This window comes from Balearica regulorum, chromosome 18 (assembly GCF_011004875.1).
Source record: "Balearica regulorum gibbericeps isolate bBalReg1 chromosome 18, bBalReg1.pri, whole genome shotgun sequence".
NCBI lineage: Eukaryota > Metazoa > Chordata > Aves > Gruiformes > Gruidae > Balearica > Balearica regulorum.
In genome coordinates this window covers 4,491,799-4,511,097 of record NC_046201.1, presented here as the reverse complement: position 1 = coordinate 4,511,097, position 19,299 = coordinate 4,491,799, and the positions used below count along the sequence as shown (strand labels likewise).

Here is a 19,299-nt window from a genome sequence, read left to right as displayed (position 1 = left end):
CTATAAAAATACTGTCTTTTGATATGAGCAGGCTTTCTTAATGCAACAGATGATCACCAATAATTTTTTTTCCCCTCATCTTCTGTAGTTTTAGGTAAAAACTTTTGGATGATAGACTTGAGAAGACTGGAAGACATATTTCTGTGGACAGAAATTTTTTTCTTCTTCTTTGCCTTTTCTGCTTCTTTTGCTACAAGTATTCTTTTACAAGTGAATGTAAAAGAGAGAGCAAAGGAAAAATACCAAGAAGGGAGAAAGTTTTTAGGGTTAACCATTTTCTCACTAAAACAACTCAAAAAGAACAACAACAGATTTTTCTCTAGTTTTAAAAAACTTGAAACAGATCAATTCCCTGTCAATACTGCTCATGTCGGTGAATTTCTGCATTGGAGGGACAGGCTGTAAATGGAAGGCTAAGGAGGGATGGGCAGCTGCTGGGAGAATGAGCTGCAGTGCCATCACCTCAGATGGCCTCTTCGCCTCTTCCAGTGATTAACAGGAGGTGGCTCCCTGCAGTGATTACTGTGTTTTAAGCAGCTTGATCCAGCTTGGAACAATTACCCAGCTGCTTGGGCACTGAGAGCACAAGCTCTGGGCTTTGCTGTCTTTGGGATATTAGCCGACACCAATGTGATCCAAGACAAGTGCAAACCAATGCTGTTGAACGTCATCTCTTATTTGGTTCTGAGAGACTGAAGATGCTGGTGGTTTCTGAGATCAGTTAGCAGTTCTTTCAGAAGAAGGACCAGGCTGTCATGCTCGCTTTGCTGCCTTGTGCTGTAAAAGGTCCCCTACAGTGGTCTTTATGCATAGTTAGCCTTTTCAGCCTTCCTGGCAAAGATTCAGCCAGTATAGATAGTGACTGTAATGCAGCAGGTTTGTTTGACATCAGAGCTAATTAGCAATTATCCAAATCTTGGAGCAAGCTCTTTCAGACCTGATGATTGGGGTTTTTTTCCACCAAGCAGGCTAGGCATAAAATTCCATCTGCCTAATTTGCAAATGCAATTGCTTTAATTATGCATCCAAATTAGGAAAGTGTACGCTCAAAAAGATAGATAGCTAATTCTATGCATGTAAGATGATAATGCATATACAAATCAGCTGTATCCTCCAAAGCCTGTTTTAAAAGAAATCCTTTCTTCTTGTAAGCTTATAGCAGCTAAGACAGCCTGTACACCAGTTTAGTTTGTTGTCTTGTTGCTGTTGCTCATGCAGTTTTGTTTTACACAAAGGGATAATTTTCTTTGCTCAGAGCTAACTCCTGCCAACAAGGACCAGAACACAAAAGTTAGATGCTGTGAATGTACCTGCTGCTACATTCGAGAAATTTTCTGCCCCAGGAGACAGCAGGTGCAGGGAAGTGTGATGGAGCAGTGGGAGCTGATGGAAGGAAGACACAGGAATGTGGATTGTGATAACTGATGGTGGAGACAGTGGATGGAAGACTGGAGAATGGGCTAGAGAGCTCAGCCAGCTGCATCAGCAGCCTCTGCTTTACCTTGCCAGCGTTCTGCCCTGACCTCACTTACTGGCACTGTAATAGCAAACCGGTTTTCCTCGCACCCTGTGTAGGTTACCCGGTGAGCATGCTGAGACTCGGTTCCTACAGCTTCAGCCTGGTGCTTCCAAACTGGCACTAATCTCCCCAAATGGTTGTGCCAGGCCTTGCTTTCTCCTCATGGTTTCTTCCGTTTCTTTTTACCCAGATGAGCAACAAAAGGTCAAATAGTTTCCGCCAAGCCATCCTTCAGGGGAACAGGAGGCTGTGCAGCAAGGCGCTGCTGGAGGAAACAGGGCTGAGCCTTTCGCAGAGGCTGATCCGGCATGTTGCATACGAGACCCTGCCACGAGAGATAGACCGCAAGTGGTACTACGACAGCTATACCTGCTGCCCTCCACCCTGGTTCATGATTACCATCACTATTGTAGAGGCAAGTATCTTAATGCCCTCTCTCTGAGAACCCACCCCACACTGCCAAAGGCTTTGCTACGACATGAACAAGGGCTAGGGTGGGACTCATTTAGACCCAGACAAGGACAAACATGAAGCTGATAGTTCCTCTGACTTAGTGGCTGGTGTGTTACAGAAAGTCACAAACAGGTTTTTACCATTGTGTTTCAGGTTCCTCAAAACAGGGAACTTTCATGCTGTATGAAGCTGTCAAATGTGGGAAAAATTATTGTACGTTTGACTTGCTTCTCCATGATTTTGAGCTACAAAGTGCTTTTCAGCAAGAGAAGGCATTTGCTAACCAAGGATTCTCCCTGCTCTTCTAGGTTGCCTTTTTTCTTTACAATGGAGTGGCGTTAGACAGATTTGTGCTGCAAGTTACCCATCCCTTATACCTGAAGAATGCATTACTTTATCATCCTCAGCTCCGTGCTCAGGCTTGGAGGTACCTAACCTACATATTCATGCATGCAGGGTGAGTACTTACAAACTGCGGAGATTCCCCACAGTTCAAGTTTCCCAGAGAGAGGGAGGAAGAAGAAGTGACAGAATGAGCTCAGGAATCAATTTTAAAAAATCAATTCTAAATTGCATATAAAAATCTGAAGCTGTTGTGGAGTGTTGGGCAATGAAGGGCAAACCTTTGCAGCTCTCTGAAGAGAGGGGGCAACATCAGAAACTTAAGAGATACCGCTCTTCTCCCCAGCACTGTTGGGACCACACCTTCCTCTTACTGCATGCTTCGCAGCGTATGCTTCCTAAAACTCACCAGATCGAAGTCCATTGTCCCTCTAAAGGAGCTGTGCAAGTGGTAGAACAAGTCTGCAAAGATGCTAGACTGATATTTAAAAACTACATGGTATATTCTTGCTAGACTTCCTAGTTGAGGTTGGAAAAATCAATCTTGACTCAGGCTTCTAGGCATTATCTCAGTCCCTACAGAAGGGACAACATTACTAAGTGATGACATACCATAGGCACAGGTCAAGATTGAACTCCCATTTTGTACACACTGTACAAACACCAGTGTTCCCGAAGAGTTGACAGTCTCGACTGACCAGATGGACAGAGAATGGTCCATCTAACGCAAAATGCAAAATGAAGTTGCACAGTAAAATGAATCCTCCTTCATTCTGTGGGAGGTATGTAGCAGTCTTGGGAACAGGATACAAGGCATGGGGGTTCTAACTCTGCTTCTTGACCGTGCTAGTCCTCCAAAGATTCAGAGACTTAATCGTGTGATGTTTGTGATGCCATGGTGATGAGTGAGTGTCACAGCAAAGTTCATCCCTGTACAAAACACTCTACCCCCTCTGACTAGTTTCTCAGATCATTATCTTCACACATTCCTGGCAGATAATTGCAACTTTCTTTAATTCTGTCATTGAAAAATCACAGCAACAAGCTTTTTAGCAGTAGTTTATAGCTTGAAACTGAATAAAGACCCTTTGTTCTTAAGCAGAAAGCCTATATTCCCATCAGTCAATGTTCTCCTATGAAAGGCCAGAAAGATCAAGCTGATCTTTTCCTTTTTCCATGTCTCTGATGGAAGACATACTGATGTCTCTGCCATGAAATAACTGCCTCAGTATGTAATTGCCCTTGAGCACAAGATGTGCCTCGTATCTTTGGATAAAAATCATAGAACAGAACAGACTCCACTCAAGGGGAGAGTAGGAAAAAAATTATAGATAAAACTTTTGAACACAGCAGCATCTATACTCTGCATGCTAAATCCCTCCAAAAAGTCCATTGTATACACGTTTCAATCTGCAAGTGGAGACTATTGGGCTTAGATGTGAGGCTGGTTATGTAAAATGAGAATTGGAAGTTTCCATTGCTGAGGATGTGGGGCTTGTAAAAGAAAGAAACTGGGCTTTTACTGGGCTTGTAAAAGGAAGAAACCCTTGATTTTAACTGATGTTAGCTAATTTATGTCGGGGTTTTCTTCTGATGGAGGTATTGTTCTACTGTATCACTTATGTAACTGCAGATTGCTTTGGGATACACTTGAAGAGAAGCACCTGCACAAGGACAATTTTTGCAGCATTTAAATGTCCTCCTGTAACACCTGTGGCATGCTTTCCTAACCTGTGCAATGTCACCCCTTCCTGTAGCAAGCAGTACTCACATTCTCCACACTTACTGACTGAAAAATATCTCAGGTTTATTTCACATCTGTGGCTGGCTCAGAGATGAACAGTGGGGAAGGTGGTGTGCAGGAGAATCATTGTTTTTGTGATGCATTCCAAGTTCTTTAGCTACGTAGTCTTCAAAACAATGGAGAGTACTACTGGAACAATAAACTCCATGATTTATCTGCAGTATCTGGAGTTAGGCTAAATGTTCATTTAGTGCTAACTTCTGTCTGTTAAGCTCCTTTCATATCAGGAGAACAGATAAATCTTGGAAAGGTAATAACATTTGTTAATGGAAGCCCATCATTCTCCTCTCGTTTTCAAATGAGAGGCTAACACAATACGATGGGGTCTATTGTTATCCTGCTTCCAGCTGAGACTTTAAAATGGTAATGTGGACTCCTCCTTAATTTAGTGCACTTGGTCTGTTTTTTTGAAGAGCAAGTGACAGCTATAACGTGTCCAAGAAGACAGCAGTTGCTAAGGCTTGGCTGGCTGTGCCTCTAGAAAGATTCCAAAAACGCATGGGCTGTGTGTTGGTCCTGATGGAGGGAGCTTTGTCAAGGGCTGAAAAGGCAGGCAAAGTTGTAAATTCTGCCCTTATGCTTTCATGGAAAGCAGACGTTGATTATCTGGGGCCCACGCATTTGTAACAGTGCCATAACTAATGACTTGCATTGATGCTCGGTCCCATTTGTTTGGTCCCAGGGAAGGAGAAAGTCTTTAATAAATCAATGAAATTGTCATTTCAAGAATGACGCATTCAGTACTGGCAAAGGCTAATTATATTTTATGGGTGCTTATTGACTGTGGAGCCTTCAAAGCTGTTAGCATGATGGGGAGAAGTGAATGGGATTGCTCCTGGAAAGTCTTTTAAGAACAGCTGTGAATCAGAGCAGTCACTTTAGGGTCTAGGATAAACTTTGCTGAGCTCTTACAAAAGCTTCCTTTGAAAAATAAGACCCAGTGCTTTGTGTGAAAATGTCAGGTGCCGCCTCGTGACGTTGACTATGCGCCAGCCAAAGCTTCTTCCCTCCCCTCTGTAAAAGGGCACTTGGATACTTTGGCTTTTTTTCTGTGATCTCAGTTTGACCTTTGCTGGTTGTTCCTAATTTAGTTCCTCAGTTCTGTGAACATGCAGGATCATAACGGGTGTCAGAATATGCCCATGCCCAGTGGCTTCAGAAGTCTTGAGCAAAGTAATAAAAACACTCAGTTACATGCAGCAGTTTCCTGTGATGACAAATTGCAGTGCTGAGTGCCTCATGCAGGAGAGAAATTTATCTTTGGAGAGAAACTCAGTGGAAACAAACCTATTAAGATATCCGGAAAGGACTGTTTCCTGCAGTATAATTTCTAGCAGTTTTTTCCAGTCCAGCTTTAAATTCTCATTTAGGAGACTGTTCTGTCATTACGGTATCTCACCATCAGCATTTTTCTCTGATGTATATGGGAAATTGCTATGGTAACATGAAGAAATACCAAAACAGTGAAAATGCATATAACTTAAACCAAAGATTGCTAGTGGCTGTCTGTGAGCAATCTTCTTCTTGTATAAAATAGGATGTAGATTTTCAATGCATTAGCTATTTTGCACTCTTTCCCCAAAAAGATGTTAGCCTACTGTGTTAAGGGTACCACTGTGTCATTTAGGTCCCCCTGCTTTGTAAGCAGACTCGGGCACCCTTCATACAGAAAGCACTATACCCCTGGGTCCAGTGTGATGTGGCCATTCAGTAAGGTCACAGCCCTGTGAGCCCAGGGTAAATCTCGGACACTAGCACAGTGTTGAGAGGGACCCTGTTCAGGGGCCAGGTGCTGTTGTTACATCGCTGGATGATGCTGCAGATGGCAAAGGCAGGGGTAAATACTTATATAGAGCTTTGAAAAGTGGTAAGACAGTTTTGTTAAGTGCTATTGATTAGAACAACAAAGAACATGTTTTGAAACTATTGATTCAGCACAGGAAAAAACTGCTGCACTGGAATCTTTACCAAATATGCACATCTTAGCTGTCAAGCTCTCTACCTTTAGGCTGCAAGTGGTCCTGCGTGATGGGCACAAAGGGGGTCTTTCTGCAAAACTAGTCTGAGCCCAGCTTTTCCTATTGTGTTCAGCAGGAGTTTTGTGATGGGAACAAGAGAGCTTCAGTGAATACACCTTGTATCTCACTGGGCACCTTACCAGAGATAAAAATGCCCTCTGCTTCCCATTCTGACCATGATCACATTGAAGTCAGCACAGCAGAAGAGGGTGAGGGTCAGATAGCACAAACAGTAAAGCGGCATTATGTCTCACAAGGAAATGGCAACTGTCTTGGGACTGCTAGGCTTACCTTGCTCTTGACTTAATGTCTGCTCCCCATCGTGACAGTGTAGTATGTGCAGGCTGTATCATTAGGAGGGGAAAAGAGAGGAGCAGGTCAAGCTTCTGGCTTCTGTTCCAGGCTCTGCTGCCATCTTGCTGTTTTTTTTGGACAAGTCATTTAACTTCTTCAAACCTATTAAAAAAAAAAAAAAAAAAAGTCTCACTAAGAACCAAACATGCTATGAGGTTTTTGGCTGAAAGGACCTGGGTGGATATGAAAAAGATAATGAGCAGCAAGGAGGGAAGAAACATTGCAGCTCTTGGTCTGATTTTTTCAGGAACCATTGTTTTTCCCAGTGATACAATCTACTTTCATGAAGCAGGTACTGTTTGATTTCCTTTCCAAGATACCTCTATCTGAAGGGTAGAGAAGGGAGACAGAGTTAGAATAGAGGACAACTGTTGTTTTTCCTTGCCGCAGGATAGAACACCTTGGACTCAATGTTGTCCTTCAGCTCTTGGTTGGGGTTCCCCTGGAAATGGTGCATGGAGCTGCGAGGATCAGTTTTGTGTACGTTGCTGGAGTTGTGGCAGGTAGGTGATACCTCTGGATGCCCCAGATGGAGAAGCATCTTAAAATGGTCTATGCTGACTTTTGTGTAGGAGAAATGTTTTGTGACATTTGGGTGTAGGAGAAGAGCAGTCACTGATCTTCTGTGTGTTGAAATTCTTTTGGAGGCTGGAAGTGGGAAATACGCTACAACGTGACATCTGTTTCTAACTAGCCATAGGCTCTATGTTTAGGAGACCTGCTAAAAAAGCACCAACAACCTGTTACTTTAAAATAGCCTTGCTTTTGACCTTCCTGAATGCGGAGGTCATGCTGTTCCTTTCCTCTTGTGTCTCATAGAGGCCTAGAAGAAAGGTGGCATCACTGGCATCCCTGCATGAAGAATCATTGGGTTTTTTTCCAAGTCCTGTGCCGGTTCTTCCCCAATTTGTCCTGTGCTGTCTGCTTTCTACAGTCTGAGCAAACGGAAGTATTTGCTTGTAGCTTGTGAGCAGTGCATAGGAATCTAGAAATCCATTTAATCATGAAGCCATGGGATTTGATTGATTTTTAGTTTGTGCTGTATTGCTTTTATTTATTTTTGGCATTTACAGGAGTTTGGAGGTGATGGAAGTTAGCTGACAATAGATCAACATCTAACTAAAACAAGGGGAGAGTGCGAGAACAACCAAGGGCTTCACAGTGGAACTCAGACAATGACTGACTGCCTTAGTTCAAGATTTATGGTCTTTTTTTTTCCGGCTACTTGTTTTTATTTTTTCCATAATGAGCAGATAAAGCCTTTATAAAATGGGCTGCATTGGGTACTAATAAATACTACATTCCAGTAGAGAGACCCTGGAAAGAATAATTGGACAAGGACACAGGGCTAGGCATGGTACAAACACCATGCTATTTAATGCAGAGAAAGGACTTAGTAGACCAGCTCCACTGTCCCTTGCCTGTTATTTTAATAAGCACTAAAGTGGTCCCCAATCTGCAACTTTCCAGGCATAGATCCATCTACCAAACCCTCGGGCTTCATTTATAAGTTTGTAAATAAACATCACGCATCTGTGCCAGGGAAGAGAAGCAAGTGAGCATTGAATCTGCTGCAGTCACGCCCAGGCGAGCACTGCGAGTTGCTGGCTGTGTCTTGGATTCCTATGGCCATGGACTTGCTGGCAGGGTCTGCAGGGCCAGAGGCAGGTTTTACTTGGGCATTGGGCTGGGTTGAATGCCCAGAGCTCTGGAGGCTTGGAGCCAGTGCCTGAGTGAGGCTTACTAGCCCACCTAGCATTATTGGTTCATTTCTGCTACACAAATGATCCCAATTCTTTCTCAGGCAAGCTGGCACATCCTCATAGACTAGTCTTTCCTTCCTTATGACCTATAAATTGTGGAAGAAAGTGCCAAATGGAAAGAGAAAACTTGGTGCAGGATGAATGTACAGACGTGACTGGACAGTCCCACACAGAAAAGCACCCCGTGATACCCTTATTTGTTTGAGTTGTTATCCTATTATTAAACATGCTTTATTCTTTGACATGTGCCAGGAGAGACAAAGAGGCGTACTTATGCTGGGGATCTGGCAATATAAAGATAGCACAGCTCCTAAACAATCAGGAGTGAACAGTAAAACATAGACATGGGCCACAATGGCTCTTCCCTACTACTTATGTTTTTTTCTCATTTGTCTGGCTTTACTAAGAATTCATGTTGAGACTGAGGTGAGAGACAGTGAAGGTATGTGCTTAGTGCAGTGCCCGAGGACTTAACTGCAAGTTCTTATTACTCCTTTCTTAACTTCTCAGTAACTTTTTCCTTAATGGCAGTGTTTAAGAGCTGAGAACTCTCAGGGCCATACAGTGAAGGAGGGAGCTATCAGCAGAGTTGGCTGGTGGAACCTCAGCACTTTCTTGACCCAGAATCAGCTGAGCAATTAGCAAAGTTTGTTAGATTCTGTACTACCGAGGACTGTCTCAAGATATGTCATTGTGTCTTTTTCCCATTCCCGCTCATCGCAAAGATCTTCATTATCCCTGCCTTGTGACACCAAGTCTGCCTTTGTCTATCTCTTAAGTTACTCCTAAAGTTTGCAATGAAAGGAGCTTTAAGCAGATCCGAGCCTCCAAGTGGTATAAGGAGAAGCAGTGTCTGTGTGTGAATGTATTGTTATTAGTGGTGCCTTTATGTGATTGACCAGTCATTTTGCTATGTTGTGTTTACTGCCTCCATCCAGGGTGGTTTTAGCTAGTTTTACTCTGAAGTTTTGTAACAGGCTGCCTGTGCTAAGTTACAAGTCCACTGTTCCATCTCATTGTGCAAATATTTGTCTTACCAGCATGGGAGCTACTTATATTTTATCTTCAGGTGAGGAACAAGACAGACATTTTTCTGTCTTCTGCTCCCTTGTTATTTTAATCAGAGTGTAAGTGCCTTTTTGCAGCATAGGTTTGAAGGTACATTGCTGCCTTACTTGGCTGCTTTTTAAGTAGGTGCAAAAGAATCTATGTCACTGTCTTGGCAGTACTGAGTTGGCTTTACAAGTCAATTGGTTCCCCCCCTCCCGCTTCTTTTTATCTGTATATTACTGACCTGCAGCAATTAGCAGAAGACAGGCGGTAGCAGGGATGTAGGGCAGGAGAGAGTGTGTGTATTTGGCTGGCAATTGTCACAAAACCCTTGTTCTTTCTCCCAGGGTCCCTGGCAGTGTCAGTAGCTGATATGACTGCGCCTGTGGTTGGCTCCTCTGGAGGCGTGTATGCTCTTGTCTCAGCTCACTTGGCCAATATAGTCATGGTGAGTACCAGGATGACTGTCCAACCTCTTCAGAAGTGAGCCAGGTCTGATAGCCCAAAGGGATTGGAAATAGGGCCTGACCCAGCTGTTGGACATTCAGAGCTTGCCCCAGTTAAGAGTTTTGTCTCTGTGGTGTGGTCCTGGAATGGAAATGTTACACTGCAGTTGGTGGCTGGATATGCTGATGACTGGCAGCTTGCCAGAAGTAACCAAAGATGCTGGTAATCCAACACTTAGCCGTGTATTCCAGGCTATCAGCTCTTCTTGCAAAGGCTGACAAATGTTTGGAAAAGGAGGAACTAACTGGCTCTGCAGAAGTTGCAGACTTGTTTCTGTCTGCATGTGCCATGTAATATTAGTGGGTACATAAGGAAATTCAGTATTTGGTAGATTTGTGTGCAGAATATCCCTTGTCTCCCCATTGTGAAACCCTACAGAAGCTGAACCCTGGGCACACTAGTGATGCATCTTTTTGCTGTTTCACCTAATGAAGTACTTTACAAAGGTCAGTAAATACCAGTAAAGACCTGGAAACAGGAGTTCATCCAAGGTCCTCAGCTAGGTGGTGTCAAAGCCCAGCATATCTGCCTGCGTGACTCCTAAGCTGACCCCTGGGCAAAAATGGCTTTGCTGAGAGAGCTGGTTTTGCTGTGATTAGGATTCACATGTGGTGGTGCAGGGTTTGCACGTCTGTCCTGTACCAGCGATGTCAGAGCAGAATAACCATAAAAATGATGATAATGCATTCTCCCCTGAGGCCTGAGTGGGAAGATAACGTGAGTTGGCTGCAGTAGAGACAGAAGGTCTGTTATATGGGTGCTAGAAAACATGGGCGTGTGTGGTGGTACTTGTGTCAAGCCTAAAAGAAAACCTTGTTTTCAATGCTTCTATGCAGTGGACTCAGCAGGCTTGGGCTGCAGCCCACAACAGTGCTGCTCCAGGCAGCCTTTGTAGCAGCTGGGAGTGGGGGGAGCAGGTGGTTTCCTAAGCGAATAGGTCTCCTTTGCTGTCTTCAAGCTTTTTGGAGGGGCTGTTGAGGAGAGGGGCTACCCCTATACTGTGGGGTTTCTATCGGCAAAACGCCTCCTTATATGCAGTTATTTTCAGTATGACTTGTGTTCCCTGCCACTGGGCCAACAGAAGCAGCAGGGAGTTTCCTCTGTCTCACAGGGTGGTAATGCAGACACAGGGTTTCTTCGCATTGAGATTCACAGAGTCAGAGAGGGACATAGGAAATTTTGGGTTGCTTTAGATGAAGAGGCTCTGCTGGGGGTGTGTGGAGAGTCTTCACCAGTAGCTTCCCAGACTTCCCCAAACATTGCAAAGTGGCCTGTCATTTCACTACTCGTTGGCCTCCTCTAAATCTATTTAGCAATTGCAACCTTAGCATCTATATTTCTCCATTATCTACTGCCTCTTTTCTCATCTGAAGTTACTTTTACTGCCTTTCCCATTCCAGTGGAGTTTGGGGTTTTTTTTGCTTTTCTTTCCCTCTTTTCTCTCTCTCTGCTCACTTAATATCTAGATGTGATGCTCCTGCATGCTGAAAGATATGCTGGCTGTTTGCTGGTAGATCACAGTCTTGCACAGGTGCTTTGAGCATGCTGGGAAGAGGAGGGACTGTTGCAGGGAGGGTCTCCAGAATCTTCTGTTCCCTCGTGCCTCCTGGTAACCAAAGGAAATGAAAACACTCCTGCTTGTAAAAATAAATATTCTTGGAATTAAATACGTAAAATAACCAACAGGGGGAAGCAATAAAGCATGTCACCCTAAGGAAAAGAGTGAGGAGAGAAATTCAAAACAGCTTCATGGAAATGAAAATGGAAGAAAGCAGCACAGTATTAATCAGCATGAGTTCAGAGCCTTCTGACTGAGTTAGGTGTCTCTGTGGAGAGAGAAAATGAGTTACTTATTTTGCAGAGATTGCATTTCTGCAGTCACAGAAGTGATTTACAGACAGATACCATGTAAAACTTGAAGATATGTAATATGTGTTGCAGAATATTTCCTCAGCAGGCTGAGGAGTCACTGGGTGTCATTAAAGTTAGGCTGAAGCGTTTACAAGCACTTTTTTTTATTCCTTCAGTCTGATGAATAGGGAGTTTGTGAGAAGAAGCCTGGCTAGCTTGGTATCTCATACTGCTTTCAACAGGCAAAATTTCATTTAGGGACTTAATAATAATAGTGTTGTCATACATCTGAGTTTCCTAGAACAGGATCTCTTCTTCTGCTTGGAAATTTTGTGCAAGTGGAAAAGGAGGAATTTAAACCTTTCTCCCAGGATTTCTGACTATTGTTCAGAGATTGTTATTCCACTGTATTGATTAATGACCAAGCCTGGAGACAGAGGAGGCCAAATCCAGGCTTTCTTATGGCACTGTTTCCTTGGTATGCTTTTATTGAGGTCTTTATTATTCATGTGTACTCTGCAGAAGGTCTTGAGTTGCAGAATTTCAGGCAACCTGAGGGACAGGCAGTAGCACTGGAAAAGCACAGTAGAGCTTGAATGCATGGAGAAATTACCTAACAAGTGACAGTATTGGGCATCCAAGTGAATCACAGTGAACCATGTGATGTTAACCAGAATGATGCTTGTTTGTGTTGGATGCTAGGTACTACTTAACATAATTTTATTTGATGTGGCCTAATATAACAGGGTTTTGCAGGGTAGGTAAATTCAAGTATTTTCACAAGTCAGAATTTAAGGTGAAACGTCATACTAACATGTTAAAAGTTAGTCTGTCTGAAGAACAGAGAATGGCAAGGACTGTGCCACACCAGCTGGATCTCAGGCAAGGGGAGTCAGTAAGACTGCCAGGCAAAGAAGTTATGGACTGTCCATAACTTGGATGTGTCCGCAATATATCCTTTATGTTTATGTCCTCTGGGATTGACAGAACTGTGTTTGGTGTGGTGAGTGGAGAGTTCACAGCCAGGTGGTGAAGGCCATGAAAAGGGTTTGTTTCAAGGGATGGTCTTCCTTGGTGCTCTTCTAGTGCAGATCGGAATGTAAAATCCCTCCAGGTTTGCATGCAGCATCACTTTGTTTTCCTTGTCTCTTTTCCAGAACTGGTCAGGAATGAAGTGCCAATTCAAACTGCTGCGCATGGCTGTTGCCTTGATCTGTAGTAAGTATCATGCAATACTTTGCACACATGCAATCCTGTTTTGTTTTGTCCTTGTTATAAGCATTCATGCTGATACAGAGAGTTTTGACTTTGCAGCAGTTTTGGTAGGAACTTGCAGCTGGACCTTCTGGCACCAGAAACCACATCGCTGTCAAATGCAGATTGTGGCTTTCAACACAAGCATTTGTAAATGAGGATTTGTTGTTAGTCAGCATCTGTAGCTTGTGGCATTTGTGAAGATCTGGGACTTAAACGTCTCGTCTTTGAATTTGCAAACAAGCAATGCTTTCGTGATGATAATACTTAGGTTTCCTAGAGCATTTCCTATCTGGGATGGCAACAGCATTATGCACACATTAATGAATTATTTTCCAGCCATATCCCTAGGGTGGCATGATAAGGGAAACTAGGCTGTGTATTCATCACAGACAGTTGTCTTCATAGTCTAATTTTTTTTTTTTTTTATCCTTCTGGTATAAATTTTGGAAGGTGTATATTCTCCCACCTGTCTACACTCCCATGAACCCAGACCACTAACCAGCCGCTGGGGAGACCTCAAGTCTGCGCGCTGCAACCCTTACATAGCCATGGCGTCCCAGCTTCCCTATGCTCACCGTACAAGGCAGTTTCTCCCTCTCCATCTCTTTAGGGATGCAGCGCTGCCTGCAAGCTGGACTTAAGAAGGGATAGACCTAAACAATTAATGTCTTTTTCCTTATTTGTTCCAGTGAGCTTTGAATTTGGAAGAGCCGTGTGGCTGCGATTCCACCCCTCCGTTTACCCACCATGCCCACACCCCAGCTTCATGGCTCACCTGGGAGGGGTGATGGTTGGAATCACCCTTGGTGTCATCATCCTGAGGAACTATGAGCAGAGACTCCAAGATCAGACTTTATGGTGGATCTTCCTTTCTATTTATGTCATTTTTGTCTTGTTTGCCATCTTCTGGAACATTTTTGCCTACAGCCTGTTGGATCTAAAGCTACCTCCCCCCCCTTGAAAACATGGGACAGAAAACTTGAGAGCGGAAGTCATCTGTCAGCTATGTTAAATGAATGAAGATGGAGGATCTATTTTTATATTTAACTTAGGGGAGGATGATTCTTTTGAACACAAGCGTGTGCTGGAGGAAATACTTAGAGATCTCACGAAAGAATGGGCTGATCAGTTTGTTCACAAATCTAGCAGGTACTGTAATACTGGCTGGCCTGGATGCTGCAGTTTCCACACTGCCACAGCTCCCATTGGACAGCTTGTACCTGGGCGCTTATCACTCAGTTTGTTAGCACACATCAATATTTTGTATGAGATATTTGTATTTCCAGGTCAGTGCTGGAATTATTGCCAGTTGCTGAACGGATCTCCTCAATGTTACTGAACACTAAAAGGGATAAAGAGCAGACATTTACTGATTAGAGACTCGCATGGTACTCACAAGGCAGCTTGGGTTTGGTTTCCATGGACGCATCTGACTGTCCATACCAGTGCCACTGTCTAATTACTTGAATGGTTCCTAAGATATTTTAGCCTATGGTGAAACCTGTCTTACCCTTCAAAGGAAACAGCAGAACTTGATCACCCAAAGTGATGGAGACTGGTCCTCAACTACAGGTCAAATGAAATTGCACTATAAACCTTGGGAACTCTTAAGAGTGTTGTGGACACCCAGCTGGAGGTGACTTTTACTGTGCATGTTTCTTGTGATTTTAATTATTCCCCCCCCCCAGCCTGCTGTGGCTAGACACTGTGGCTGGGGTTTCTTTTTTGAGGGATGGAGAAAAGGAGGGTGAATGTTCAATTGTGGTTTTATCAGCTGACAGTCAGGTGCTGTTTTCTTCTCACTTTGTTTCTGGCCACACTGATCGAACACCTGGCCTGCAGTGAGCTCCTAGCAAGGATCTCAACTCTTCCAGAAGGTTCTTACTAGAAAAGTGGGACCAGGATCACATATAGCAGCGCAGGGTGGGAACTATCTAGTCTTTACAGCCATACAGTCCATTTGGGGCCAAATCTGTCCACTGAAGTCAGTGGAGTTAAATCAGGTTGTATGTAGCACTGGTTTCCCACTGAAGTGGAAAGGGTTACTGTGTTACAGTGATCATTGTGAAACTGATAAAACTGTTTTTAAAGTGACTGCCTAATTTTGAGGATGCCTATTCCTGAGGCAATGGATGTTCAGGGGCTCCAAGCAACAATTAGTTGCAATGATGCCTTTTTCTACAACATTGGTCAAGCCCAGGTTTTAGCAATCTGTGCCTGCTCTGTAGCACAGTCCATACAGTTGCCTGCATGGACCTGGGGACCAGACTGGAACATCTGTAGCACAAGCAGTGCTTATAGGTACACTTCTCTGTAAGGTGCTTATGTTATTTTGCTGCTTGCTTTAGAGAGCTACCAAACTACAGTCCAGGAATGTGAATGCCCTCCTTTTCTCTCCCCTTTACCCACTAGTTTGATGGCCTGGATAAAGCAGCCATAAGAGTCTCTCTAGACTAGGTCCTCTCCTCCTTTTTTCTGTTTGCATACTGGTGCCCAGGCACCAGCCGCTATGGCCTTCCACAGCACATCTCACAGGCACTGTAGCAGTTGTGTTTGCTGTGTAGCAAAATGTCTCTGTATCGTGGGCTTTATTCTCTCAGCTGTGTAATCGGTGCTGCCAGATGATACCACAAACTGGTAGGAGTCTGTCTTTCTAGAGGGGACATTCACAAGTGCTTATCAGCTGCCCCCTTTTTTGCCTCTTATGGGAAAAATCTCTCTGGAAGGGTGAAGTTCTGCTCCCACAGTGTGCACTAATAAAACTCCTGTTGCCTCGGGGAAGGAGAGGATAGAGAAAACAAGCGTTTCTACAGCCTGGAATAAGCCTTATCTGCAAAAGAAACAATTTTTGCCACCTTTGTGCACAGGAATGGGATCTCTGAGGGCAACTGCACCTTTGTTGTTCTGCATGGCTAGTAGTACATTGCTTATGGGCCCTCAGATCAAGGAACAAGGGGAAGGGATAAGGGTCAGAGCTCTGTTAATTTTGGAGAAGGAGATCGGTTCCCCGTGCCATTTTTATCTCTGCAGTATGGGCTCAGATCAAAGCAGTCATGAGAGTTTGCATGCATCGTTTCAGGTCAGGAGCTGGCCAGTGAGTTTTGTAGCAGTGCAGATCATCTCCCTGGGGAGCAGCAGACAAGCAGGAGAGCAGGGAGCTAGGAGAATACTGACAGAAGCACGGTTAACAAGGAGGACATTCCTTTTCTCACCTATTGCTAAGCCTTTCTGATTACAGATGCCTTTAAACCAGAGGTGAGCAGAAATGAGAGTTCCCTTGAAATTTTAGGAAAACTTTGAAAATTTTGGTAGAAAATTTCAGTTGCAACAAACCCCAGATTATTTTGCCTATAATTTACCAGAGTACAGTATGCACTGACTGACTTTTATTTTTGGTTTCTCAACTGAAAGCTACTTAATGCCCATCAGGTTCTCCCCAGGAAACATTTACGTGCCTGCCAGTGATGTGCTCTGTGGTGAAGCAGCAAGGTACAAGTTCAAGGACCACCTGTTTCTTCATCAGCCTGGCCAATGTATCTTTACCTCTGCTCAGGACTAGGAGGGAACTGAACAGAGTAATCCAGGTGCCCTTCTTTGGTCCTTTATCCATAGATGAACATAGTTTACGTAAACTGGTCAAAACCAGCTCTGAAGTTGAGCTTATGAGTTGTTCTTTTAACTATTGTTTATCTTTCTGACTTCCATTCTGTGTCCCCATATGCTGTCTGAGCAAGTCTACAAGCAACCCTGGGGATCAGAAAGGCCAGACTTTAAAGCAGTACTAGATTTATTGTGGATGAAGAAATGAAACCCTCTCACATTCCTGCTCACCAGAGCTGAAATCTCTCCCCATATATAGAGTAGGTTGTACCAGAGCCTGTTGTCTGCTAAGAATCTGTCAGCTCATGGAGTCAGGAGCAGCAGAAGTGCTTAAGCTTTTAAAATTACATTTTTATCACTAAAATTATACTATGAAAACTTGTTACGTTTTTACAGAGTATCAGAAAACCCAGTTACGTTGTTTTCTAATGCACCGAGGAGTGCCACAGTGCTGCAGCACCAGAGAGCTAATAGCAAACAGGCTTTTCTTTTACCTCCAGATGTCCTTGAAGCTGCTGGCTTATGTCAGAGGCATAATATTCTCCATCCTGCTCATTTGTGGTTCCAATTTGTCACAGTCAGCAATGTGCTCCTGAAGGAGCTGTCCACTGAGGGACTGGTTTTGGTGGTGGTTTTGGTTTTATTTCAGCTGCTGTCAGGATTTTACATCAATCAGATAAAATGTGAATTTATTGAACCTTATGGATGTGCAGTGCAAGGACTGTTACCGATGTACAGATTCGAACAGTGGATGTTAGAGGAAGTTATTTTATGCTTGTCATCTTGAGTGAGGACACAACACCTGGAGGAAAAAAAAAAGCGATTTCTGTACTGGACTTCCAATTTAGTAAGTATATTGCAGCACTGGTCCAGTGAGGATGGGTGTAGGGAGTAGTAATGCAGACTGGGAGAGCCTGGGGTGCTGGCTGTAGAGCTCCTTCAGGGATGCCTGCTGGCAGCATGGCAACAGCACAGATGGGGTCTGGCTCCGAGCCTCTCGTTGATCCCCTCGTCCCAGAGGAGAGATGGGAGAAGGGGCTCAGACAGCCATGGAGAGGAAGAAGGAAAAGGAGAACCAGGTAGATCAAAGTCCACAGGGCTTGCAAATTGCACCTTTTATTCCCAGATGCTTGGAGGCAAGTAGAGATTAATTTTGCACACATTGGTAATAGTATAGGAAGGAGAGGGTTGTAATGGAGTGATGAGAGATGAAGTTACCAGAAGCATTCTCTGAGTCAGTGTAGACGAGTTGTAAAATGCTGATTAATTTACTTTTGCTGAGGTCTTAAGACAACATCTCATGTCACTTTTTCCCCCATCAGTTGATGAGGAATCTTAGCACTTATGTGGCATACTGTGATTCTTTCTTCAGCAGTAGGAAGCATTTTATCAATGGGGAAGGGAGAGGCTAGAGAAGTTATCATTGTCTGAGGTTGCTGGACTAGAAATAAAGCTTAGGGATTCTATATCCCAAGGCCTTGCTCCTTCTGATAGATTGTACTGCCCGTATGTTTTAAATCAGATAGTTTCAATTTGAACGGGGGTATAAGGATGGAATCTGATACATTTAACTATTATTTTAGTACCAGCTTTATCTGCTGACCTCACAAGACAGCTGCTGTTTTGTGCCAATATTTAGTCTCACAGGATCGTGGGTAGGACTTTCACACATACTTCAGTGAGTAAAGAGCTCAGTCTATCTGTTTACATAGATTCAAGCTCAGCTCAATTGCTTTGGAAACCCCATCCACTGGCTTTACCCAAAGTGGAACTGGAGAATATGGATGCAGTTCAACACTAGCAACCTCTGGAGGCAAACTGGGACCTAGAGAACAAAGGCCAGCACCTCTGGGGTTTTAGTCACTTTGAATTTTGCTGCTGTTCTGTTTCTTTTATTGTAGTGGCTGCTCTACACTGCTCTGTGATACGACTCAAAAATTCCTTCTGCAATCACTGATGCTGAGAGCTGGTTATAAAGGAAAGCAGTGCATTTTGCAGCTCTATAAAGAAAGAATCACACATAAGACAGAAACCAAGCTTGTTTAAAGGTAAATGTACTTTTAATGTCACCATTAATCATTGGCTTTTAATTGGAAAAAGCTTTCTAATGACGTATTTCTGAAATGCCAGTATTAATACAGAAAAATTATGTTTCAGGGTACTTTACAACACAGAGCACAAAATATTCCCTAGGCCTGATTTAAGTAGCAAAAGTACCTTAATTTTCAGTGAGCCTAATAGGTACGTTAGTCACTGTCTCCTGATTCCCCCACAGTGTCTGTTTAGTTTGCAAATAAAGCTAGATTTACGCAGCTTTTCTTTTGCTTACACTACTAATGCTTACGACACATCCAAGTGTTAAACACAAAGCACTAAACAATGTAATTTTCTGCCTTAAAATACTGAACAAATGATACTTTCCCATTAAGGGCTAGTAAAACAAAATTATATTTGCAAGGTAAGACGCTATGGTATGTTTCCAAATATTTTTGTATTGTGTACATTCTGTATATTTTTGTTGTAACAATATTATTTGAGTGCAGAATCCATTAAATTTTTTTTGTTGGTGGGGTTTTTTTTGTTTTCTGTTCCTTTCTTTTTTTTTTAAATAAAAATGAGGTTTTCTACATTACATGCCAAAAAACAACCAAGAAAAAAATTTCAAAGACAGTTTGTAAGTTTTCAAAGACAGTTTTATAAGTTTGTCTATAGTTAACATGGTACTTAACAAAAGAGCAAAAGTAGTGAACTCAGAGCTGCAGGGAAGTTGATGACCAAGTA

At 43.2% G+C, this 19,299-nt stretch overlaps 1 protein-coding gene across 4 annotated transcripts in view; it reads left to right on the top strand.

Moving 5' to 3' along the window:
- RHBDL3 (rhomboid like 3) overlaps window positions 1-19,089 on the top strand; it is a 69,964-nt gene extending 50,875 nt beyond the window's left edge. For all 4 annotated transcript variants that reach the window (XM_075770881.1, XM_075770880.1, XM_075770883.1 and 1 more), the window contains 6 exons: window positions 1,710-1,934; window positions 2,281-2,429; window positions 6,881-6,993; window positions 9,651-9,751; window positions 12,819-12,879; window positions 13,608-19,089. In XM_075770881.1, the coding sequence (XP_075626996.1) occupies window positions 1,710-1,934; window positions 2,281-2,429; window positions 6,881-6,993; window positions 9,651-9,751; window positions 12,819-12,879; window positions 13,608-13,879 (921 nt within the window). In that variant the 3' untranslated portion in view covers window positions 13,880-19,089. The remainder of the gene's footprint in view (window positions 1-1,709; window positions 1,935-2,280; window positions 2,430-6,880; window positions 6,994-9,650; window positions 9,752-12,818; window positions 12,880-13,607) is intronic.
- The last annotated feature ends 210 nt before the right edge of the window (window positions 19,090-19,299 follow it).